This window comes from Falco cherrug, chromosome 5 (genome assembly GCF_023634085.1).
Source record: "Falco cherrug isolate bFalChe1 chromosome 5, bFalChe1.pri, whole genome shotgun sequence".
In the NCBI taxonomy this organism is placed as follows: Eukaryota; Metazoa; Chordata; class Aves; order Falconiformes; family Falconidae; genus Falco; species Falco cherrug.
Window position 1 is genome coordinate 92,114,707 of NC_073701.1, and position 23,903 is coordinate 92,138,609.

Sequence of the window (23,903 nt, forward strand, 5' to 3'; positions counted from 1 at the left end):
CGCCCCCCGGCGGCGGCAGGTCCCCGCAGGCTCCCGCAGCGCGCCGGGCGGGGCGCGGGCCCCGAGATGGCGGCGGCCCGGAACCGGCGAGCGGGGCCGCGGGCTGGTGCCTCTGCCTGTAGCAAAACCGGGGGGGGGGGCGGTGCCTGCCGTGATTTCCCACCGTTAGTCAGCGCTCCCAAAGGCTGTTACGAAACGGGCCCGCTCGCACCTCGCCAAATAAAGGCTGCGGCCTGCGGAGGGCGGGGGAAGTCGCTAAAGGTCAGGCGGTGAGTCAGCAGCCGCGCTCCCGCCGCTCCGGGCCATTAAAAAGACGCTGGTTGCAGCTTAGGGCTGAAATAAAAAGGGGCGGGGGAAATTTTTTTAGATCCATGCAGGTTTATCAGTCCGTTAGTGTCTCCCAGGCATGCCCGTACATCTACAGCCAAAAGCACCGCCTGGTTCAGTTCCACGCTAGTTCTGTTTTATTGACAGAGGAAGGAGGCTGCAGGTAGCACCAGGTGTGCTCACACGGTAACTCCGGGAAGCTGCAGAGGTAGGGACTCCTGATGCCAAATCCTCCTCATCAAACACATTATTACACGTGATCTGATACAATGAAAAAACATGCACAATTCGGAAATAACCAACAGGATTTTAGAAACTGATAAAGAGTTTCCAAGATTTTGCAACTGTTGGGATTTTTCCAAGAAAAGCATTTCTTCCTTACCCTATTTTCAATATCATCCCAATCACGTGAGCGTGTCCTAAATCCTGTATCAGAGCTGTTGTTGTAATTTGGTATCTACACCAGCTCCGATTTTGGGGCACACTATCATAGTTGTGCGAGAACATAAACAAATAAACAAGTTACCTATTACAACTTAAATAGAAATGGGTCTATATTTAGCGTTCTCAGCAACCTTTGTGTCCCATGAAATACACTGTTAGTGGCCACTAGAGGGAATGTTTGTTTTATTGTTTCCACAGGTCTACAAGGGTATTGCAGTTGAAAAGGGAAAATATTAAATCACACACCCAGAAACTGTACTTAGCATCAAAACACCATTGGCACATCAGTTTAAGATTTACCTTTCCAAGGAGTAATAGCTTGCCTGTTAGTAAAGTCATCACCATTCTGTAAGCACTGTTCAACGAGTGTGTCTCAAAAAAGCATGTTTGTTTTTTGAGCATGTTTCAAAACCATGCAATATTTCTGCAGTGTGAATTGGAAATTATTACTTTTCATAAGTATATGTGCAAGTTTAGCTTAAAAAAAAAAAGAGTAGAAAAAGAAAAAATGCCATGGAATTTAACTAAAAATCTTCTATGCTTAATCACATAACAAACCAATCCTTTACAGATCATTTTCCCAGATCAAAAACGTAAGAGTTATTTGAACAAATGCCTCCAGGAAAAAGCTGAAAATTAACGTTGAGATTCAGCCATTAAGTGACTAGAAAGCTTATTATAGTATCAGCTGTCTAACTCCACAACCCACAAGCTTAGATTTTTCCTATATTTAGAACTCGGGCTTTTCCTAAACAACTGATACATCTTTGTACAAGAAAGCTTTCATAGCATGCTCTCTCTAAAATACATTTTCTAATGAACTGAAAACTGGTAAGCCAGGAATCATCTTTTTTTACACCACTCCACAATAAAATTAACTTTAAAGCTGTGTTCCTTCCTGCCCTTCACCTCTCTCTCTTGATCTCCTCCCTTACACACCTAAACAGCCCTTAGGCTCTTTGGAGAGAGACCCAAGCTTCTTGAGTTTTCAGTAAATTTTACTGCAGACCCTGCACTTCCAGATCAAGGCTTGGCAGAAGACCTGTGCATGCAGATGTCTTTATTCTGCAAATAGGCCACTCTGCTTGTGGTACAGCCACTTGCAAGGTAAAACTCAGTTTTCTGAAAGCTCCATCTGCTGCAGCGTGGAAGGCAGAGAGCACAGAGGCCAGATCAAGCAGCTGCAGAAGACAAAATCCTGTCTCAAGACCCATTAGATTTTTCAGAAAACCACCATTAGCCTGAAGGTTCATACCTTGTTATGGAGCACATTTCCACCCACTATGTAATTTTTTACCCAAAACAAAAAGCATTTTTCCCCAACTAAATGTTAAATCTATTTGCCATGAAGGTCCCCAATTCTCTACAAAACCTTACACGAGTGTTAGGTGTGAAACCCAGTCCTCTGAGATCCAGCGGTCCAGATTCCAGGTACAGGTCCAGACAAGTAAATACCACTGCTGAATGAGAGCCTTGATATCACAGTTACCATCTATGACATACGCAGAAAGCACAAAAATATGAATCCTACAGAGGACTGAGATTAAAAGCTTGAAAGGATGAGTGTCTGAATTGTTTTGAGATTCTAAAAAAACAGACATGTAACAGCTTTCTTATTTTCAAATCTACATTTTCTCCTTTGCATTTGGTAAATTAACATTTACTCAGTAAGGATGAAAAAGAAAATTAATAAAAGGCCAGGTACATGCAGTGCGTGGCAGCAGGACACATAAAACTGTATCAAAGCTTACTTACTAAACCTCTTGTTTGAAGTCAAATATGTAGCTTTTAAATTTCAGAATAAAGATTATGCCAATGTCATACACCTTGCTCTGTATGCCTACTCTCTAATTAAATCATTACCCACCTCCACCCCCACACACCCTGCCTCACCTTACTCCGTGCCCAAAATGAATGGGTGCTCAGAGAATGAATCAATACTGTGTAACACGGACGTTGTTGGTAGCTTTGCTGATTCGGTTGCTTCTGCTGTTATAAGAGAGGTAGAAAATAAGGTGGGGGACTGGGAAGCGTTAGTTGTGCGTTCTTGTCACATTACAGATGGCTACCAAGAAGCACAAAATAAGCAGGAAAGACTACGCAAATAGAAATTACAGATACAGATATATCTGCATCCTATTTACCTCTTAAAATTGGCAGCCACAAAGTTAAGAAACCTCAAAGTAGATTTTAAAAATGCACATTACAGTCAAAGTCATATTAGTAAAATATCTATCTATTGGGTTTGTGCCCATCTCTACTTTTAATCTCTTCTGTTCAAAGCCAATGTCCTGTCTTGCCCTTATGACACAGCTGCTACTGCTCACTCTCTGAAAGACAGTGTATCATTATTTTAATTCTGCTACAGAAGTTTTCACATCCACCCTCAGCAATTACCTAAATGCTCCCCAGACATCAGAGCAACCCACTCATCAGAGCTTCCACTTCTACACAATGCAGCAGCCTCTGTTCTGCAGCCACTCTGCCAGACCCTCTCACATCAGTTTTCTCCTTTCACAATGACTTCAGTATCTCCTAAGGCTATTTTTACTCATTCCATCCTCCCACAGCCTTCTGTGGGTAGCTGCAATGGTAGCTGGCTCTTCCCCCACTTCCTAATGACAACTCTAAGCATGCCCACCCCTACATTTCACCTCTTTAATCTCCTCACAGAGAATGCTGTTGGGAATGCAGAGCCAAGGAACAGAAGACTCGTTACTTCCAGGAAAGATTTTTTTTTCTTGAGTACTAGAAGGGAAACTTCACTTGACTCCTGCAGTGGGGAGAAGTTGGGAAGAAACAACAAATAACAGGCCAGAGATATATTTTTTTTTTGTCTTCCAATACAGGACAGGAATTACTGAGAAATTTATTTCATATCATTATGGCAGATTCCAGCTTTAGCTAAACTTATCACCTACAAAGACAGAGCAAGACAAAAAATGACTATAGTATCAGGAAAAAAGACAGACCTGACATATCAAGAATCAATCCAGAATAATGAATACATACAAACCACTCTATCCCAGCTCAAAGCTTGCAAAAAAACAAGTCAAGAAGAGACTACAGATAATCTGTAGGTTCCCACTATGCTGCTGGTAAATTAAAATGGCAGGGGAATGCTCCTGGGCACTGGAATACAACCATCTGTACTGCTTTTTGGTGGTTTTTTTTTTGTTTGTTTGTTTTTTTTCCCCAATAGCCCTGGCATAGCTTTTGCATGGGCCAATAGCAAATAGTTTTTGGATACAGTTTGGGAGCTACCATAGGCCAAGGACTGTTCTCAGCTGGCCATCTGCGTATGGCCACCCCATACGGAAAGTTGGAAAAAAAACCTTCTAAGACAGCTTATAAATGAGCCCACACAAATACTGGAAAACAGCATGAATGCTGGTCATTCAGTGCCTCAGTGCTAACAAACGGTCTCAAGCACATAAAATTTCCTATGATGGAGGCAACCATACAGATGCAGCCAAAAACTAAAGGTACAGTGAAGCTAAGGTCGTTTAAGAGTGTCACACCACCTGACTGCACAAAGACAGAGCCACAAAGAGAAAAAGATAGAGCTTGGTGATAAGTTGCATGGCTTTTTCCAAATAAGACATATATCAGAACTGCGTTTCCAGCATCTTCAGTGATGTGGGGGAGCAGGTCCCAGAGGCTTGCTCAGGTGCCAGGGAGTTAGTCCTCCTCAGAGAGACCTGCACAGACCACTATCCTTTCCCAAAACTCCATAGCTGCTCAGCTGAAATAATTAAATACCTTCAAAGAAGAAAGGACAAAGTATTCATACCATGCCATGGTGCAATTTTTAGGTGGTCCTAATATAATTTACCTCAATAAGAAAAGGCTGAGTCAGCAGATACTGTCATAATGGCCTAGTATAACCTAGTGTGAGGGTTCTTCCACACAGTTTTGACTGGGCACAGTTTCTTTCGTGTAGCAGTTTGGCCTTTGCCTCTTCCCTGTTCCCCCATACATACATATATCTCTGCTAGTTCTAAGAAACAAACACAACCCTACCCACAGTATTCACACAGCCATGGCAATGCCATTACTGCACTCCAGCTCAGCTTGATTTGCCACAGAAGGGACAGGGGTGGGACAAAGGGGATGACGAAGAGAGTGTCACTGCCCAGTCAACCAAATCACTGCGTCCCAGCACGGACCCAGCCAGTCATTCCACTTGCCTTACATCCCCCTACTGCCACTGGCTCTTCACCCGCCTATCAGAACAAAGATAATTTAGAGGGAAAGAAATGGGAAGAAGGAAGAGACAACATTAAAATGTAATTTTGTTTGGGATTTTCATATCCTACCAAGATTATTCAGCTTCCCTTCGGTCCAACAAATGAGAGTGTCTAGCCTGTTAAGCGTCCTTCTGAGCCAACAAGTAGATTAAGAAATTGGAAACAGCCTTGGTATATATCTGAAGGAAATACAACTCGCAGAGTGATTTGAGAATGATGCTAAATTTTGTAAGACAGTCAACAGCACAGATCTGTACACACTCAGCATACAAGGCAATTCCTCCCAGAGATAAATGCAGTAATCCTTGTTTGAGAACTATACACAGGACAGTGTCTTAGAAATGCCAAAAGGATACAAATCTATAACCGTCACATGTATGAATGGATAAAAAGAGCTTTGAATTAACATAAAATGTTTAGCAAGAACATGGTAAGAATGTCCATGCTGTGGCAAACTGACTTTCAGCAAATCACTTTGTTCAGCAAAAGGTGTCAGATGTAGTAAGCGTCTGAAAAAAGCAGCCTAGGAAACTGATGTTCCAGGTCTATGAAGGATGACCAGCAGATACTGATTTTACACATCTGGGAACTCTTGATATTGAAAAACAATACTGTTTGCCATGGAAATTGCAAAGTTACAAAAAACCACAAATTTATAAAAATCATGATGTAACTATCCCAGAGTCACCTTACAGAAAACTTACAGCAGCAAACATTTCAAACAAATAAAATCAAACCAAAACCAAACCCACCATTCCAGCAAGAACCAAAATAGTCTTTGCTGACTACAAAAGACAACACGAGGAAAGAAGATGGAGTGACAGTGGTTTAGGTTGTAGATGGTTTCACAATGCTCTTTCACAGCTATGCCCCAAGACTTCCACAACTGGTCACTTCTGGACCTCAAACAGGAGATCCAGAAGGGAATGATTTCAGAAGTGTTTATTCCATGTGAACTTGAATCAAATTTCATGAAGACAAACAAATGACATTTTAAAAGTGACCGCATCAGCACTAGGACCAAGGAAGCTTGCTTTCCTCCGGGGTTTGCATCTTGTGATCAACTGAGGGCTGTGGTTGGATTTTTTTCCCATGTTTAAGGCATTTGTAAACATTTTCTGTCATGCGGATTCTCTTTCACTTAGTAACATGTGAACCCATGAATGCCTTTCCGGCACAGGATTTCTCTCAGGCTTTTTTCTCACCCAGTGGGGCATTATTTTCAAAAACTCACTGGAGCATTTTTATTTATTTTTTCCTGTTTAGAACTTAGCCATCCATCAAATTCATTTAAATCATCTGCAGAATTATAAATTGCTGGTGAGGTTGAGGAGAGAGGAGAGAAACAAACTAACATGTATGTGCCAAGTAACTGCTAAAGTCCTGATTCTTTAGTGACCTGTCTACAAACAAGGACAATAAAAACCTTTAATAACAGAAGCATCAGGTAATATAAGTGTGGACGCAGATACTCTCATAAGATAAACACAACATAGTATTGTTTAAAATTATTAGAACTATCTACCTTTTGGCAAGGTGGTTAAAAATCAGTGACTTGGTATGATTTCCTTCTTAGGATGAGCACTTGCCACATTTATGACACTGAGAGTAGCACATTTGAAGTGCACATATGAACACATCCAGGAGAAATCCCAAGTGTGACTGACGAAGGATATAATGATTTGGACAAAACTTACAAACTGATAATTTTACTGTTGCTTAACTCCCCACCCGCCCCCCACCCCCCAATTCACCAACAAAAAAAATTCGAGAAGTCATCCAGTCCCCAAAAGCAACACATTAAAACTGCTGCAACATGAAGCTGTACCTGGCACTCAAAAAATCCAATGTCTCTAATTATCTTAAATTTTTCACCCTGCAGCTTCTCCCCAGCTATAAATTATAAGCAAGTCATCAAATCCAAAGTAGCTACAACAATTACCACACCAATCTATTCTGAGCAGACGGAGCATCCACATAACATCATTTATGGAAATCAACATGGAAGTGCTAAGAATTATGAATGTTTTAATAAATGAATATAATTAGGTTACTTGTAACTTTATGATAATGGAATTAAAACACAACAATATCAATAAACATTTTTATATATAAAAGTGTTGTTTATTGTAAGGAAACTTTAAATATAACCAACAATATTGAAAATATCATGACTGGCATTTATGGCCTTGATTGTAGTTTACTGCCATACAAGTAATTTCTAGCATTTTTCTTAATCACATCAAGCTAGTGCAAAATATAGGTAGCTTTTAGAGATTAAGCATACAGAATGACAAGAGTATAGATTTTGGTTACCTGATATTTCCTTCTAGTATAACAGGCTTCTCTTTTTTTTTCCATAAATCAAAAGTACAAAGGCAAGTTATCATATGTGCAATTATTCGTACCAGGTTTCTAGGTAAAAAAAAATGACATTTATAAATTTTGCTCAGATTGTATTTTGTTAGGAATCTGACTTATAATTTATACCATACTTTATGATATAAATTATATATTTTTATCATATTATATAATCATGATTTCATATACAGGTATGATTATATAAATTGTCAGAACATCTCACTAACTATAGGATAATAATTACATCAACATACACAAATATATGGCAATAGAAAAGTCATTATCTAAGAAGGAAAGATGTTACAATTCAGGTGTTTGGAACAGGGCACAAGCAGCCTTCCTACAATTCTTGTATCATTTTGGCAGAACTACTGCTGATCGTCATTATGTGCACTAGCTTTCCATGTACATCCACAGGTAGGTCAGTAAGCAGTATTAAAATTGGATTGGGCCTGAAATCCAGCCACAGACCCTTGTAAGCAATGAGCCCTGTGCTCCTAATTAAGATGATACTCTCTCTCCTCAGTCTCAGAAGGTATCCCATGCTATTATGGCTAAAAAGATGATAGTAATTTATGATGACCTACAGGATTTTGAAAGCATGACATGTTAGCTTTAACAATGACATACTTTCCAGAGTTGTGCAAAGCTTTTGAAGTATTGATCTTTCAAATTAAAAGTATTTTTGCACTTCCTGATAAGGATTTTTCAAGGACAAGCTTAGTTTAGCATGGCTTTCAACATCAAATCACTTCAGTAACTGAATCTGGTCTTTGACAGCTAACATTAGACTGCAAGAAGAGAGATATACAGAGATCATGTCATTTGAAATAGGTATAAGATTTAACAGATAAAAAAGGTGAGATCTAAAAAAAATTAACTAGAGAACAAGCATAGATAGAGACAAAATGCATAAATATAAAACAAGGGAGAAGGAAAACAATATAGGTTATGTATGATTAGGTAGAACATGACAATGACCTATACCTTTGCTTTTAAAGCATTAAGGTTAATTTGTCAGCTGTCCTAACTCTAGACTGTACAGAATATATGTAACCAATAAAAAATGCAGTTTATTGCAAAAATATACAAGTCCTCTGAATTGCATAAGATATTACAATGTCGTGCTGAAACATGACATATTAAACAAAGAGGACTTTAAAACAAATTACAATATGTTAAAAATCAGATTTGGGTCATGAGTGTTACACAAAATGCATTGTCATGCTTTATCTTACGATTAGTCTGTGATTCACTACATCTGTGATAAATGCAACATAAAATCATGACAACTGTAATAGTCAGAAAGTAATATCTACTGTATATCTTCTGTATTAATACATATAAACACTTTGTGTGCACTAATACTTTCAACATATCACATTCAAACTAACAGTCTTTCCAGAAAAGTTGTAACCTTTTTGAAGAACAGAAGCTGGTTTAACAAGTTCATCGCATGTGGGTTTTTTTGAAATCTACTCTTTAAGGAAATGCTGTGGTAAAGGACTTGATTTTCAAAGGTGCTGTGCTAATACAGGTCATCTTAATGCCAGATGGAACCATCAATGCTAAGCACTTTTAAAAATCAAGCCCACAATTTATTAAATTCCTATTTTGTTTACTAGTATTTCCACTGTAATAAGTCAAAAAAATACCCCCAAACCCACCCTTAAAATCACAGAAAATGCTTGGCATCTATAGGAAGAGAGACAATTTCTCAGTGGACTAACCACTACTGTGCTATATTCTCATAACAGATCTTGTTGCTCCAATGTTTAGTTCATGCACTGGGATCGGCAATGTCCATGTTTGTTCCAAACAGAGCAACTAGCTGCTCTTCATAGTTTGCAATGTTTCTTTTCAGAATTTCCATACAAGGTCCCAAAAGCCTTTCAAATGCCTGCACATCCATAACTAAGATAAAAGGGGAGAGAAAGAGAAAGAATATAACGTGCTTGTCAGTTGCAGACACTAATCTTGGTGTTCATGACATTCCAATGTAAAATTTTAAACGATAACAGGACAGATACTACTGAGGCATGTACTTGTTTGCACAGAAGAGAACCACCTATCATAGCAAAACCAAGATCAACCAACACATTGCTGTCTTGAAACTTCATAAACAAACTTAGAATTTCCTGTGTTTCTTACTTCGAAAATATATTCATATTAAGATTTCTGTCACCCAAGACCTGCTGAAGAAGTCTGGAGAGGCCTGGATTCTCCCGCAAAGTACCCTTGAGATTTCACAAAAAAAACCAAAAAAAACACCACACCCTTTGCTGATGTTGTTGGCTCTATTTGGGGTCTAACTTAGTGTATTTCCTTACTATTTCTTCTTGCTTACATCCACAGTGGAAACTGTAATACATATTTATTTCTCAGCAAATGTACAAAAGGCTGGAGGTTGTCATTCACATGCAATGTCAATGTATAGCCAACCAGAATATTCTCTTTACCTTATTACATAATGTTATCCTCTACAGTTCTAGCCTATAGGCCAGGAAGGAAACTTCATACTTCAGCCAGCTTCCAAACTGGTGGCCTAGTTTCCTGGGCTCCTGAGAAAAGGTCAAGATCTCTGCTGTTTGGGAAGTGCCAGAGATCTTCGTGACTCACCCATACTGGGTAATGACACCCTTACTCACCGCGGCCTCTTACTCTTTCCTACCATCTTTGATCTTGTATTGCCCCATCATCTGTGTTTGGAGATGAGGATTTTAAAAATAATACCTTTTTAAGTAAGTGAGAAACTTTTTGGTTACTGGCTTGGCAATCAAGCTGTCAATCAAGAATGCCAAATCCATCTTTGCAGTTTACAGCTTTCCCATAATTATATACAAATATTTAGGAGCTAAACTTCAGACCATGAAAAGCAATGGATGCAAAGGGTTGTCCATGAGCCCAGCTCTTACAGTTCTTGCTCTTCCTGTGCCTGAGACTACAGTGTGACAGAATGATTAAATTGATGGCTAGTGAAGACAAAGGCTTTGTTAAAGCTTAAGTTATGGTGATAAATAGGTCAGGATTTTTGCCACAGTTTTTTCTTGGATGAGGGTCAGCCTACTGAGAAAAGAAATTCTTCATCTTTCTGCAGAGCATTAGACATTTATCTGATAGCTATAAACGGTTTGCAGCAATACTCTGTACTGTCCTAACCCAATTTTTACTTCCATGTGATCAGAGAAATGTTGGAGAATTAGTGTTTAATACCAGTTATCAATTGCAAATAATTTCTGCAGATGAATAATGTAAATAGGAATACACAGTAACAGATGATGTACTTAAACAGTCTTATCTGGGTAAATGTAATTAAATCCTGCATTCTGGAGGAAGACAGAGTTCACAATAAAAACCACCAGAGATTATTTATCTTTTTCTATTAGATATAAAATATTATCGAACAATACCTAAACATTTGACAGTGCCAAGAGCAAATGCAGAAGCGGCTCGTGGTTTGTTAGTTACAAGAGCAAGTTCTCCAAAATATTGTCCTCTCGAGCATCGAGCTATTTCAACTGCTCCGTTCTCTTCTACATCTTGTTTACCCTGAAATACCACGTGAAAAAAAGAAAGGAAGAGAGAGAACAAGAGAGAGAGAGACGCTGAACACAGGACTGGATAAGCAAAATCAGTACCAATGGTAGCATAGTTGCGTAACACTTAGAATACATCAAGATTTTTAGAAAAAACCATTCTGTGGTTTATGGATGTTTACCTTCCTTGTCATTATAATCCTTACTTCTCCTGATTCCACAATGAAGAAAGAATCAGCCAAGTCACCCTGTAGAAGACGACGACAAATAAAATTAAAAAAGAAGTAAGTAAAGGAAATGTGAAACTTCCTTTTTAGTTTCATGGTAAAATTAAAATATTTGAGCCAGTGCCTTGAAGCTCATCTTTTTGATACCTGTTGCAAAATAAATAACTTTTAATGTGAAAACCATATTCTAGGCACATAATCAAAACTTCTATACAGAACTGACAGCAAGGCCTTTTCATGAAAAGACACAGCTGACTGTGCCTTATACAAAAAGCAGAGAAAAACAGTAATATGGAAGATTTTAGGATCCTTACTCCTGTTTCTCCACCTTTGTATTCCTTTCAAATTATTTCCCTTACAGAGTTTCCAGTATAAAAAGCATCCAAGGGCTATCTAATATCCAATAACTACTTTGGAGCAAGACAGTCTCCACTGCCTACCCTGAAGAGTTTACCTCTGCATTCTTCTTCAAAAGATTATATTTTAACAATTTTAACAATTTAACCAAGGTAAGTCTTCAGTGCTCCTTATTGGAACCAATCATTCTTTTATATACTTCGAATTTCTAAGCATAAGAAAAACATTGACTCCTTAATTCATACCAAGAAAGAGAGATGTTTTCCAAAGGACCATAAGTGAAAAATTAGTTCTGAAACAAAATGATCACCCCTCTTAGATGCAAGATTCATTGGTTTGGTTTCATCTGAGAAAGAAAAATAGTTTAAAAGTATGTATTGTCTATAGACAACATTGTAATTGTTACCTATTGGAAAGGAAAAGCTAAAACTAGAAATAAACCATACCTGAGCAATGATTTGTTCTCCATCTTTGTACACTTTGGTGCCAATCACATCAACCACTTTTAAACGTTCAGATACCTTCATTTAAAAAAAGAAAATGTAAGAAATATTTGGTTACCTTACAATATTTTATATTCAGAAATCCCTTTCATATTTCCTTTCATGAATCTTTGCACAGAATAGTCTATCATTATTCTCCTGTTTTGATAACCATTAAAAAAAGGAAGAACTACTGAACATTGTTCCAGAGGGTATATTATAGTCTTAACAGCTAGACCTTTTGATAGAATTTCCATTTTTGTAAGAAGTCTATATATCCCAAGTCTTCAAAAATTATTTTCAGAAAAGCATGCATGTAAAATTGTAGCTGTTAAATGAAAATATTTTTATATTCCCTATGTCATTGTTTATTTTTATGGGCTAATAACTAGTAAAATCAAGCTTAAGAAAATTAAGGTAAAGGTAAAAAAAAACACAGGTGTTTTTTAAGTACAATATTAACAATATTTTTTTATCCTGAAAATTAAGAAATATAAAAAATATGGTCTTGTTCCAAAACAAAAGTATACAAACTTTTATTGTGGAGAAAATCTGAATTCCAAATGTAACCTTGCAAAAGCAGAATCTTAGTAGGTATCTCTGATACAGCCATTAAAATAAAGCAATACAAATCTTACTTCTAAAGATTTCAGGAACGGCAATGACTCAATGAAATTTTCATACATTCTTCTCTTTTTGGCATTATTTTTTACAATGATTCTTCGGAATGTTACCCTGTCCTGTAAACACAAAGAGAAAATGAGAGTTTGTTAACAGAAAATGCATGTGTCATAGAAAATACTTCAGAAGTGGCTGAATACGCTCAAATTACCCAATTTTAGTCACTCAGCGTAGCCACCAAACTAGCTGGGTAGTCTCCCCATGCAGTCAGTTGAGAAAGACTCCTCTAAAGGTCAATCAAAAGCTCCTAAAGTAAACTCCTTACCTGATTCACATTGTTGAAAAGCTCTGCTCTTAGAATACATACACAGTTTACTTACAGAGGGTATAGAATTTACCTTAGACAGGTTGGCTAAATGATGAACGCTGAGTGGGTAACTTAAGATATTTAAGAAATCCTCAATATTTAAATATTTAATTTACAAATTTTATTCATCATTCTGAGTCCCATACATATCACTATGTACTCAAAGAGGTTTTTATATTATACAAACAGAACCAAAATACATGGGTCTGGGTCTTAGGGCACAGTCCAATTTCTGCTGTTTTAGCAGAATAAGACTCATCGGTTCCCTAAACAGCCAGCTGGATGTTCTTTAGTATTTGGCAAACCAAGTAAAGCAGACAGATGGAAAAACTACACGTATACTGTTTCATTCTCTTAACTTCACATGACTGTGTCCTGGTGACAGAGGTAAAATGCTTTGCAAGCCTTCCCTGCCACAGATGGAATTTGCTGGCCGATACAACCCAATCCAATTTAAAGCCATTCTGGTAGTGTCCTAAACCCTGCCATGATCCCTAAAGTCATGTGGATTAAGTTGGTGAAAAAACACACCTTTCGTTTCAACAGGGAAATGTTCTCTTGGGATTAGTCATTAGACTGATATGTACAACTTGAAGAAGATGGCTATCCCAGTTTCACCCTTCTGGTAAATTCTATTACTGTTGTCAAAGATCCAGATAGTGTAACACTGATAAATAACCTCGTATTTGAATCCTACTCTGGAACCAAAGGCATTTCCTATCAAGATGTGGGAAAATATTTTATATATGCGCCTAAGTAATTGTCAAGGGGTTTGCAGTTTGGGAAATTCTCATTAAAATAGAATAAAACAAAACAAAACAAAAAACAATCAGTGTTTTTTCAAGCCTTGGGTTTGCTTCTCAGATTCTGGAAAAAAGACAGTATTGCGTTTAGAGTTCTCACAATTTTCAAAATGAAACTTTCCAAAATTATAATTGATTTTTTTACTCTAATATAAAATATCAATGTGATTTATATAAAATAATTAAAACAAATAGTTTCATAAAACAAGTATTTCACTTACCAAACCCCAGATGGCACCAGGAGAGGTAGCTATAATTGTAGCTGCTCTGGGTGTATTGTACATTAAGGCTAACTCACCAAAACTTCCTCGGTTATCATAGGTTCCAACACACCTCCCAACACCATCACATTTTACATAAATATCATATGTACCTCTGTTAATAAAATATACAAATACAGTGAGAAAAATTCAGTCCTTTGCTAAGCAGCCTCTCACTATCTTTTTAATACCATGAATTCCAAAGACAAAGCATTTGAAATACATTCTCTTGTTTATATGATATTAAACACCTTGCAGAGACATCTTAATCACTTCCATAATAATAAAAATAGACCCTTTTTAAAGGGAAGGATAGGATTATTAGTTTTTACATTAACTCAGTTTAAAGATAGACTGGATGTACACTGATCTATTGATCACCAGAACTTATTAAAAATTAAGATCCAACTTAGTATCTGTTTCTCAACTTCATTTTAAACACACTTAAAATGAATGTAACAAGTCTTTGCAAAAATTGCTATGATATGATCACTGAAATAATAATACAAGTTATTTAACATTTAAAATATCTTAAAGTAGTAATTTATAACATAATAGAGGAGATGTAGGAAACAAAAGGTATGTATATGAAAAGTAACATAAGATTATGAAATAAAGATAAGTATTTATCTCATATATTGTGAAATTCTCCCCATCATTAAATTAATAACTTTTTTTTTTTTATTTGGGAGTGCAGTAAAATCTGGTATCTTGTAAAACATGACATAGCCATTGATGCTGAGACATCATTTTGTTCAGTGTTAAATACTTGTATGGTATGTGCTGATAAACCATGTGAATGTAATGCAAAAATCTGTACAATGATTTCATTGCTAAGGGACTTCAGAGGTGATTCACTGCTCCTAAAAACTGCGAGGCTGACAGAATACTGTGAAGTCCCTGCAGCATTTTGGATAAGAGATGACAAACTGTAACCTCACAAAGCTGAACAACTGACTCTTCAGCAGAGAATCCTGGCACACTTCTACAGTCTTCTGATTGAATATTTCAGTTGGAGGGGACCTACAGCGGTCATCTAGTCCAGCTGCCTGACCAGTTCAGGGCTGTCCAAAACCTAAAGCATGTTATTACGGACACTGTCCAAATGCCTCTTCAACACTGACAGGCTTGGGGCATCAACCACCTCTCCAGGAAGCCTGTCCCAGGGTTTGACCACCCTCTCAGTAAAGAAAAGCTTCCTAATGTCAAGTCTGAACCTCCCCTGGCACGGCTTTGGACCATTCCCACGTGTCCTCTCGCTGGATCCCAGGGAGAAGCGCTCAGCGCCTCCCTCTCCACCTCCCCGTCCCCGGGGAGCTGTAGGGAGCAATGAGGTCGCCCCGCAGCCTCCTTTTCGCCAAACTAGACAAACCCAAAGTCCCTAGCCGCTCCCCACGGGACATGCCTTCCAGCCCTTTCACCAGCTTTGTTGCCCTCCTCTGGGCACATTCCAGTAACTCGACGTCCTTCTGAAATTGTGGGGCCCAGAACCGCACACAGTAGTCAAGGGGAGGCTGCACCCATGCTAAATACAGTGGGCTAATCACCTCTTTTGACTGGCCGGTTATACCGATCTACACTGACCAAAACCTTCTGCATTTCTTTTAGAGTTCTAGCATAATATTTCTTTCAGACACTTGCAGAAATCACCGTGTTAGCCTATAACTAAAGGTTCAAATAAGAACAGATGTTTTGGGATGGCCTGGCTGAAGCCTGGTGCCGACAGACTAGTGAAGGATGCCAAAGTAAATGCTCTTCCTAACCCCCCCAGTTCGACATTAATCGATAACTGGGGTTTTACTGAGTTACCTGCTTTCCCCAGTACAGATCACCAAATGAAGAGTAATAACTCAGCAACTCAAAGTCTAACAATATTCATCTAAACATGAAAGTCTACAGACAGTATTGAAATGCAGTCAGATTTCAAATACTGAGTTATAAAACTTTTTCCATTGTGTTTTGTATTAGATGTCTTCCCATTAAAACAAACAAACAACAAACCAAACAAAAAACAAAAAACAGCTTTTGGGATGTAGCAATACATAAAGAGGACAGGAAAATATTTCCATACAAAAAATCTGCCTCCTTTCAAAAACCGCTCTCTGTAGCTCAGGCAGAGCCATACTGGTCCACATGCGTTCTGTTTCCTTTCCCCCATGCAAACATATGTAAGAGTTAAATACAAGTATGTAGAGAAATAGATTTTTTTAAGTCGACTTCTGCATAATACTTTGTGCTATAATAAGACACAGCGATTCACCTATCAATGACGTAGAAGTTGTCACCATCATCCCCTTGATCAATGACATGTTCCCCTCCTTCAACCAGCTTTTCAAACATCGCATCTAACACCTGAGACATCTGTTCCTATTTAAAAGGACACAAAGACAAGAAATTATCATCTGCTTAAAAATTTTACACTTCAAATTAACTAACTGTCCAGCTTCCCAATATGCAGATAAAAAATGTTCATGGGCAGAAAATATTCATGCTACAGAAGTGCATGGATCAATCAGAAAGACAGTTTTATTTAGTATTCAATGGTAGCTTTTTCCTCTTCCAGTGTTCAGAGCCCAGCTTACCTTCTTGTCCCTGTCAGTGATAACATAGATTTTGTCAGCAATACAAACTGCTCATGAGCATTCAAAGATAGAATGTCACCCTTCAAAACTGCAAATTACGCAGTTAAAAGAAAAAAAACGTATCCCTTATTGCCAACAATACACTTACCTGTTTTTGTCTTTAGAACTATTATACAGAATTTAAAGTTTCAAAATGATTGTAAAGTATTTTGAAAATCTAAGTTATACAATGTCTGCACAATGGTGGGATAGATGTAACCACGCAGGTCTGCAGTGCTTTGGCTGAGTAAGTAAATCCTGGACTCGCTGGAAAGTAGGAATTTACACACAGCTATAAAACTAATTTGTTAATTTGAATGGAATAGGAATGTTTACAGAGAAATGTTAACAGACTAAAAAAATGTCATCATCTGAATTATGGCTGTCTAATAAGAAAACCAAATCACTAATTATATAATTTGACTTGTTTGGTGTAAATCTGCTAAAACTTAAACTATTCACATCTAAAAAACCAAACAGCTCACTGTGGATTAACAATATGAATCCTAAAAAGGTAACTTAATTTGAATTTTATTTTCAGTTTATAGAGCAATGTGCCTAGAATTCTCAGAACAAACACAAAATGATCCTCCACTTTTGGAAACTTATATTGGATTATATTGGAACAAGCAGGTTCTAGTGGAAACCATGGTAAGGAGAAGCCTGTAGATTTAGATCCCCGTGCATTTTACGCTGGTTCAGTCACTGAAAAGATGGATGGCATATGGATGGCATTTGTCTTTCCAAACAGGACCAGCCTAAGTCAGTCCTCTAGAGTCCTTCTGCAGCCCACGGACAGAGATAACTATACTTGCTAGCTCAGAATCATTCTCTAGAGGTTCCCCTTTTTTTCCTCTGATGACAGAGAGATCTACTGTACCTCACAGTTAGACACTTAATTTTTAGACATATAAAAGTAGGTGAAATGAATTCCATCCTTATTCTGCTGAATTTCTTCACATAGTCAAAGGTTTTAAAAATATTAGCAATACCTTGTTATCCAAGCCTTTCTAAAAAACAGAAGCTAAATACAATTTTACTTCACAGAGTTCACTGCGTGTAGGCACAAAGAACAACAGAATGGCAGCATCCATCCTCAGTACAGCTGCTCATGGTACAATACAGTAAGACATCATGCAGCCTACCTAGGCCAGCAAGGAATCACTTAACGATGTCTCTGTTTAGTACCTTTTTTAGTATAGACAGGTATGTATTTACAAAAAGGAAGGATCATGTCACTACCAGTGAATGGGCTAGAGTTCATTTCAGAGAATGAGAAAAGCATCGGGGAATGCCATTGGAAGAGACTGAAAATTAGGTACAGGAGTTGCCTTTTAAAAACTTTCATGCTTAAATCAATAGGTAATATTGTTTCAGTCTTTTCAGTTCTCCCTATGTAAACTAAAAGGAACCCCTACAGAATCTGGTAAACTGACCTGATGTCTGTTAGTTGGCTAAAACATTTGAAGCAGCAGGTTCCCTTCCCCTTGCTTTACATCTGAATTGGCAAGTGGCTCCCAAACCAACAGCCCTTGGCTGCCATTGGAAAACAAGGAAGAACATGCAGAACGCTCTGCATTTTATGGGAGGGTAGAGGGTACATGTTACCCTCTAAATGCAAGAAAAACGTTATCACATGGGTCCTGATCCTTTGAAATCAAAATACTCCCAAGACATCTTGAGAAGAAACGTTAAACTTTAAAAGATGGTTATTTGCTGTACTGAAGCAATAATACATATAGCTATATTCTTTGTTCAGCATGCTTCATCTCAGATTTCAGCTTAAAACATTTTCAATGTCATAATTATGAATGAAGCTCACCAAACCACAACTTTTCAGGTAGGTAAATTATGACTTTTTCAGACAACAGAGTAAAATTCACAAATATATGTGAATTCTAATAAAATACATTTTTAAAAATGTTTTAAACATTTGAGAGCTGTCTATTATCTGCTGAAGTACTGTACATGTATTTTAACTTTTTAAATTAAATTGCAACTAACTTAAAGACAACTGGTCCCTTTCCCAAAGCTTTCTATGTAAAATTAAGATAGAGCAGACTAAAATAACCAAACCAGGCACACGTTTTTTGCTTTTACCATGAGAATTACAAAACTTGCTTGCCTGGCTTGCTCTATGTGAATCCTCTTGATTCTCTGCCAGACTGAGGCTCAATTTACTGACACTCTCCATAGATACTTCGACAGGATAAAGATGGCTAATTTTAGAATTAAAAAGTAGATGTTATCATACACAGAATTAATTCTGGTATTTTATAAAACGGTGCCATCTGAAAGCTTTTCTTCCATAAAGCAGTTCCAGCTTTAAAAAAAAGCATAGAAAATGAAAACAGGAGGAGGGTTTTTTGTATGTGTTCGTAAATCTACTACGTGTAATGCTGTGGCAATCTGGTAATCAATATTCTAAAGAATGACGCTTTAAAAGCATTGTTAAGTTTCTAACAGAAATAAAATCTATAAATAATTTGAAGTATTAAGCATGTGTGTTGTGCAGTCTTTGTGACTTCTGCTAATACTTCACTATCTTAATACAGTTTTTTCAAATATAATAAAGCATCTATTTTTCTTAAGGATAATGCACTCTACAAATATAAAGAACCAAAACTAAAGTTTAACTTATTTGAAATTTGATTTTTTTATATAATGTTTATTTACATACTCCAATTAATACATGCAATGGATATTTTTTTCCCCATGCTAAATTGTGAAGCGTGTAAATGCTTCAAAGAACAAACATTTTTGAGAAAATTATGGGAATCTTGGGTTGTTGCCATGAAAGCACTCTTTGATCACCATCCTTTGTGATAAAGAAAATACTTTAACTCCCTTAAAAGTGAGGAGGCTGAGTGGGAAATCAGATTTTCTGAAAGACAATACAATACAAATTAGATTATCAAGATTTTCTTTTCTTAGAATGGTTTGTTGGAAGGGACTTTAAAGCTCATCTAGTTCCAACCCCCCCTGCCATGGGCAGGGACACCTGCCACCAGACCAGGTTGCTCCAAGCCCCATCCAGCCTGGCCTGGAACACTGCCAGGGATGGGGCAGCCACAGCTGCTCTGGGCAACCTGGTCTAGTGTCTCACCACCCACACAATAAAGAATTTCTTCCTAATATCTAATTTAAATCTATCTTCTTTCATTTTAAAGCTAATCCCCCTTGCCCTATCACTACATGCCCTTGTAAAAAGCCCCTCTCCAGCTTTCTTGTAGGCCCCTTTAGGTACTGAAGGCTGCTATAACGTCTTCCCAGAGCCTTCTCTTCTCCAGGCTGAACACCCAACTCTCTCAGTCTTTCTCTATAGGAGAGGTGCTCCAGCCCTCTGATCATCCTCATGCTCCTCCCTCTGGACTCACTCCAACAGGTCCATGCCCTTCTTAGGTTGGGGGCCCCAGAGCTGAACACAGTACTCCAGCTGGGGTCTCATGAGAGTAGAGAGGAGGAATCGCCTCCCTCGAGCTGCTGGCCATGCTTCTTTTAATGCAGCCCAGGATACAGTTGACTTTCTGGGCTGCAAGTGTGCATTGCCAGGCCGTGGTGAGCCAACCAACACCCCCAAGCCTTTCTCCTCAAGGCTGCTGTCAATCTGTTCCCTGCCCAGCCTGTATTTATGCTTGGGATCGTCCTGACCCACATGCAGGACCTTGCACTTGGCCTTGTTGAACTTCCCAAGGTTTGCACGGGCCCACCTCTCAAGCCTGTCAAGGTCCCTCTGGATGGCATCCCTTCCCTCCAGCGTGCTGACCACACCGCTCAGCTCGGTGTTGTCGGCAAACCTGCTGAGTGAGGGTGCACTCCATCACACTGTCCAGATCACCAACAAAGACATGCTTTTACAAAGATACTTTTCTTCCCTTGAAGTGTAGTTACTCAAAAAGTCTTTCTAACAATTCTACTATAATGACAGCATGATTTCACAAAATAATTTACTAGACAAGTGAATAAACATGTCATCATTACAGCTATCATTAGTGTCTCAATCACCCTTGCCTTCAAGTGTGGATTTAACTGCTGGGAAGCAGGAGTGGTGCAAAGGAGCATTAGCTCTCTTAACAGCATCAGCCAGCAAGATATATCCTCTAATATCACCTAAAGTGCAGATTATATGGTTTTCTTTCTGATCTTAGACTAAGATGGTACCTACCCTAGTTTTATACCTGCTTAAATGAACTGTGCTAGTAAAGTTCTTTTGCGTATTTAGACCAGTCAGAATCATAGACTACATCCATGAATTACAAATTCAACAGGACCAGAGGATGTACTGAAGCACTGACATGGTATAGTCTGGGCTGGTTTGCTTTTGGTGCAATTGGCAACACAGTTTTGGCTTGTGCCAGCTATCACTCCTACTGACAAACCCTGGTCACAGCTCGGAGGAATGCTTGAGCCAGGGCTTCTTCCCAGCAAAACCACCATGTTAGTTGCTTTGTCAGGTGAGGTTAGGAGGAGAAAAAGGTGCAAGACGATTTAGCTGTACATATGTGTGTCATAATGCACTGCGTGGCCTCAGGGACAGGGAACATCCTCTGATCTAGTTTGTTGTTACTGATTACTGAAATGAATAAAAGTGACAAGAATGGAAAATGTCAAAATAATCTGCAGTCAGTCAAATTCTGCCTTTGGGCATACCCTTCTTAATTTCCTGGCAAACAAAATCTGTATTTCTAGTTAATCAAATGATGTTTTCCCTGTAATTAAAGGCTTCAAAATACTGAACTAAGGAAACATTTAATACAAAGGGCATGAAGCTATGACTGCTACCTAGTAAAACACAGGTAGCAGGGTATTCTTAGCTCTGCATAAATCAGCTCCACATCTCTCTGGGAAACCTGTTTGACCACTCTCGCAGTAGAAAAGACCCTTCTTATACTTTAACAGAATGTTTTGTATTTCAGTTTGTACACATTGTGTCTTATCCTGTCATGGTACCACTTGCGAGCAAGTCTGGTCAACAGATTGGTGCCTCCATCTGCTGTAGAAAGGTGGTCTTGTCCCTTCAGTGAACCCTTGAAAGATGCTGCCAAGCTCCTGTTTATCCTCCCTGATGATATGCAGTCCTTCTCAGGTCCTTCTGCAGTTCCTTCAGCTGGCAGCTCAGCACTGACCACAGCACATCTCCCATAGGTGAAGCTACCTTTGTCCCCCAGCCTTCAGGAGAGACACCCGTCCTCCCAGCAGCCTGAGACCAAGATGGTCACATCCTACCTCTGGACCTGGGTTGAAACCTCTAAACGTGTCATGGCTGGCTGGTCCACTGGGGAGCACTCCCTGTGGCCCATTATCACTGCCATTGCACCAGCCCTAGGAGCCCCATGCTGTCTTGCACAATTTCCAGTTCCCCTTCAAACTCCCATCTGTACAAACTACCTCAACTGCAAAGTCTCTCCTACTTTGCTCTCTTTGCAATGCTCCTGCAAGCTCTCTCTCCTCAATGGCAGTTACACAGATACTCTTCATCAATGTTGATGAGGAGCCTGATGCTTTCTGACAGTCTTCACACGCTAAGTATTCTAAACATTACACACTCATCACAAAGTAGTTCTCTCCTCTTTCCCTTATCCCATGGTAGTCACATGAACCCCTAGCACAGAAGCAGAACTTTAAAGTTAAAGAATACCTCTGGTACTTACCATGGTGCCTATGAACAGCACAGCACCTAAGCAGAGGTTTTATGAATCACTCTGTTAATGTATTAGGAAATATGTTATGTGCCTGAAGTGCTACTCAGATACCAGCTACCTTCATGAATCTCGGCCTGTGGTGATGCCCACATAGCAAGGTGTCTGCAAGCCTGATGTATTGTCATTTCATATTGTGCATGTTCACTATCAGTTACGAACAAAAGACATGACATGAGATTCAGAAGAACAAAGCCCCAGACAGGAATGACAACTGGTTTGTTTATCAAGGATAGCCCCCAGAACAGTGTCCGATTCCAGCTTTCTTGCATGGTTAGCTAAAAAAATGCAAATAATCACTCACAACTCTCCTAACATATACTTTGTATCACAAAGTACTGCCCTCCAGATGCATGTTGCATCATTTGAAAATAGTTAATTAGCCTCTATTTCTTTCAAGTCAACAAAACAAACATGGCAATTACATATCAAGGCAATTCCTTGGGGGAAATAAAAAATAATCAGATAATGGACAATGAGTATAACTAAAACTGCATTTTACTTTGTATATATTTCACACAGATTAAAAATCCACTCACTTGCATGCTCTTGCAAGACAGCATTTGATTCATTCATGAATGCTGGTAGACGATGTCTTTTGTAAATGTCAGTGGCTCTTTTAACTACCAGGCTACCAAGTGATTTGCTACCACTGTGCCAGGTATGTGTAACTGTAATAGCAATTTATAAAGCTGTTGTGAGCTATTTTGTAAAGAAAGAAGAACAAAGTTCTCCATACTAAACTCAACCACTCAAAACACTGGGGCTTCTAAGAAGCATCAGTGTTCAAAACTGCTCGTACACACTTTTGTTGTTTGACAAAGTGCAGTGACATCCTGAATCAATGAAGGCACTGTAGATAAAATGGAAAGTAGGACACTATCATCACTGGAAGTCATGACAATGACAAATGTAAAAAAAATAACTTCGCAAAAATATCCCTCCCCATCATTGAAGAAAAGGTATTCAGGAGACAGAAGGCACAGCTGCACTTCTACAATTAAAATTATGTGGCTTCTGGCAGGAAACTGAGACAATCTTAATCTGGCATTTGAGAGGAGCTGGTAAAACTCCACCTATTAGGCTGGATGCAGTAAGTACCTGAAGTATTGCATGATATTTTGGGATTCTATATGCCTGGGAATCCCCCAAAAGGATGAGTGTGCTGCTGGAGTGCTCCCTGGTAGACAGGAAATCTCAGTTAACTTCCCTTTTAGATGCAAGACACCCTGCACAATCTAAGCAGGCATGAGGCTGCCCTGCAATTCGGTACAATAGCAGTAACAAGGCTTGCCTATCCCGTATGACTTGTAAAGCTTACAGCGCTCTGAGACACAACCATAAAACAATCATAGAAACAAAGTGAATCCACAACTCTTCTATTGCCCCAACTGACTTCATAAACCACTTTATTCTTTACTCCTACAATCATTTCATTAAAATGAACAAGAATTAAAATGGTATCCTGTTGGCACCTTATTCTTACTTTGTGCAACATAAAATATCAACAAAGTAACAAGTAATGAAGTGGACAGAATACCAGAATAG

The 23,903-nt window shown here is 38.6% G+C and overlaps 1 protein-coding gene across 3 annotated transcripts in view; it reads right to left on the bottom strand.

Moving 5' to 3' along the window:
- Positions 1 to 7,119: 7,119 nt before the first annotated feature.
- The window catches only part of PRKAR2B (protein kinase cAMP-dependent type II regulatory subunit beta), a 93,981-nt gene continuing 77,197 nt past the window's right edge, over positions 7,120 to 23,903 (bottom strand). For 2 of the 3 annotated variants that reach the window (XM_055712357.1, XM_055712358.1), the window contains exons 5-11: positions 16,296 to 16,402; positions 13,997 to 14,150; positions 12,623 to 12,724; positions 11,949 to 12,023; positions 11,101 to 11,166; positions 10,793 to 10,931; positions 7,120 to 9,296 (exon numbers count right to left, since the gene is read on the bottom strand). In XM_055712357.1, coding sequence (XP_055568332.1) covers positions 9,163 to 9,296; positions 10,793 to 10,931; positions 11,101 to 11,166; positions 11,949 to 12,023; positions 12,623 to 12,724; positions 13,997 to 14,150; positions 16,296 to 16,402 — 777 coding nt within the window. In that variant the 3' untranslated portion in view covers positions 7,120 to 9,162. The remainder of the gene's footprint in view (positions 9,297 to 10,792; positions 10,932 to 11,100; positions 11,167 to 11,948; positions 12,024 to 12,622; positions 12,725 to 13,996; positions 14,151 to 16,295; positions 16,403 to 23,903) is intronic. The other variant, XM_055712359.1, reaches the window with a different exon arrangement.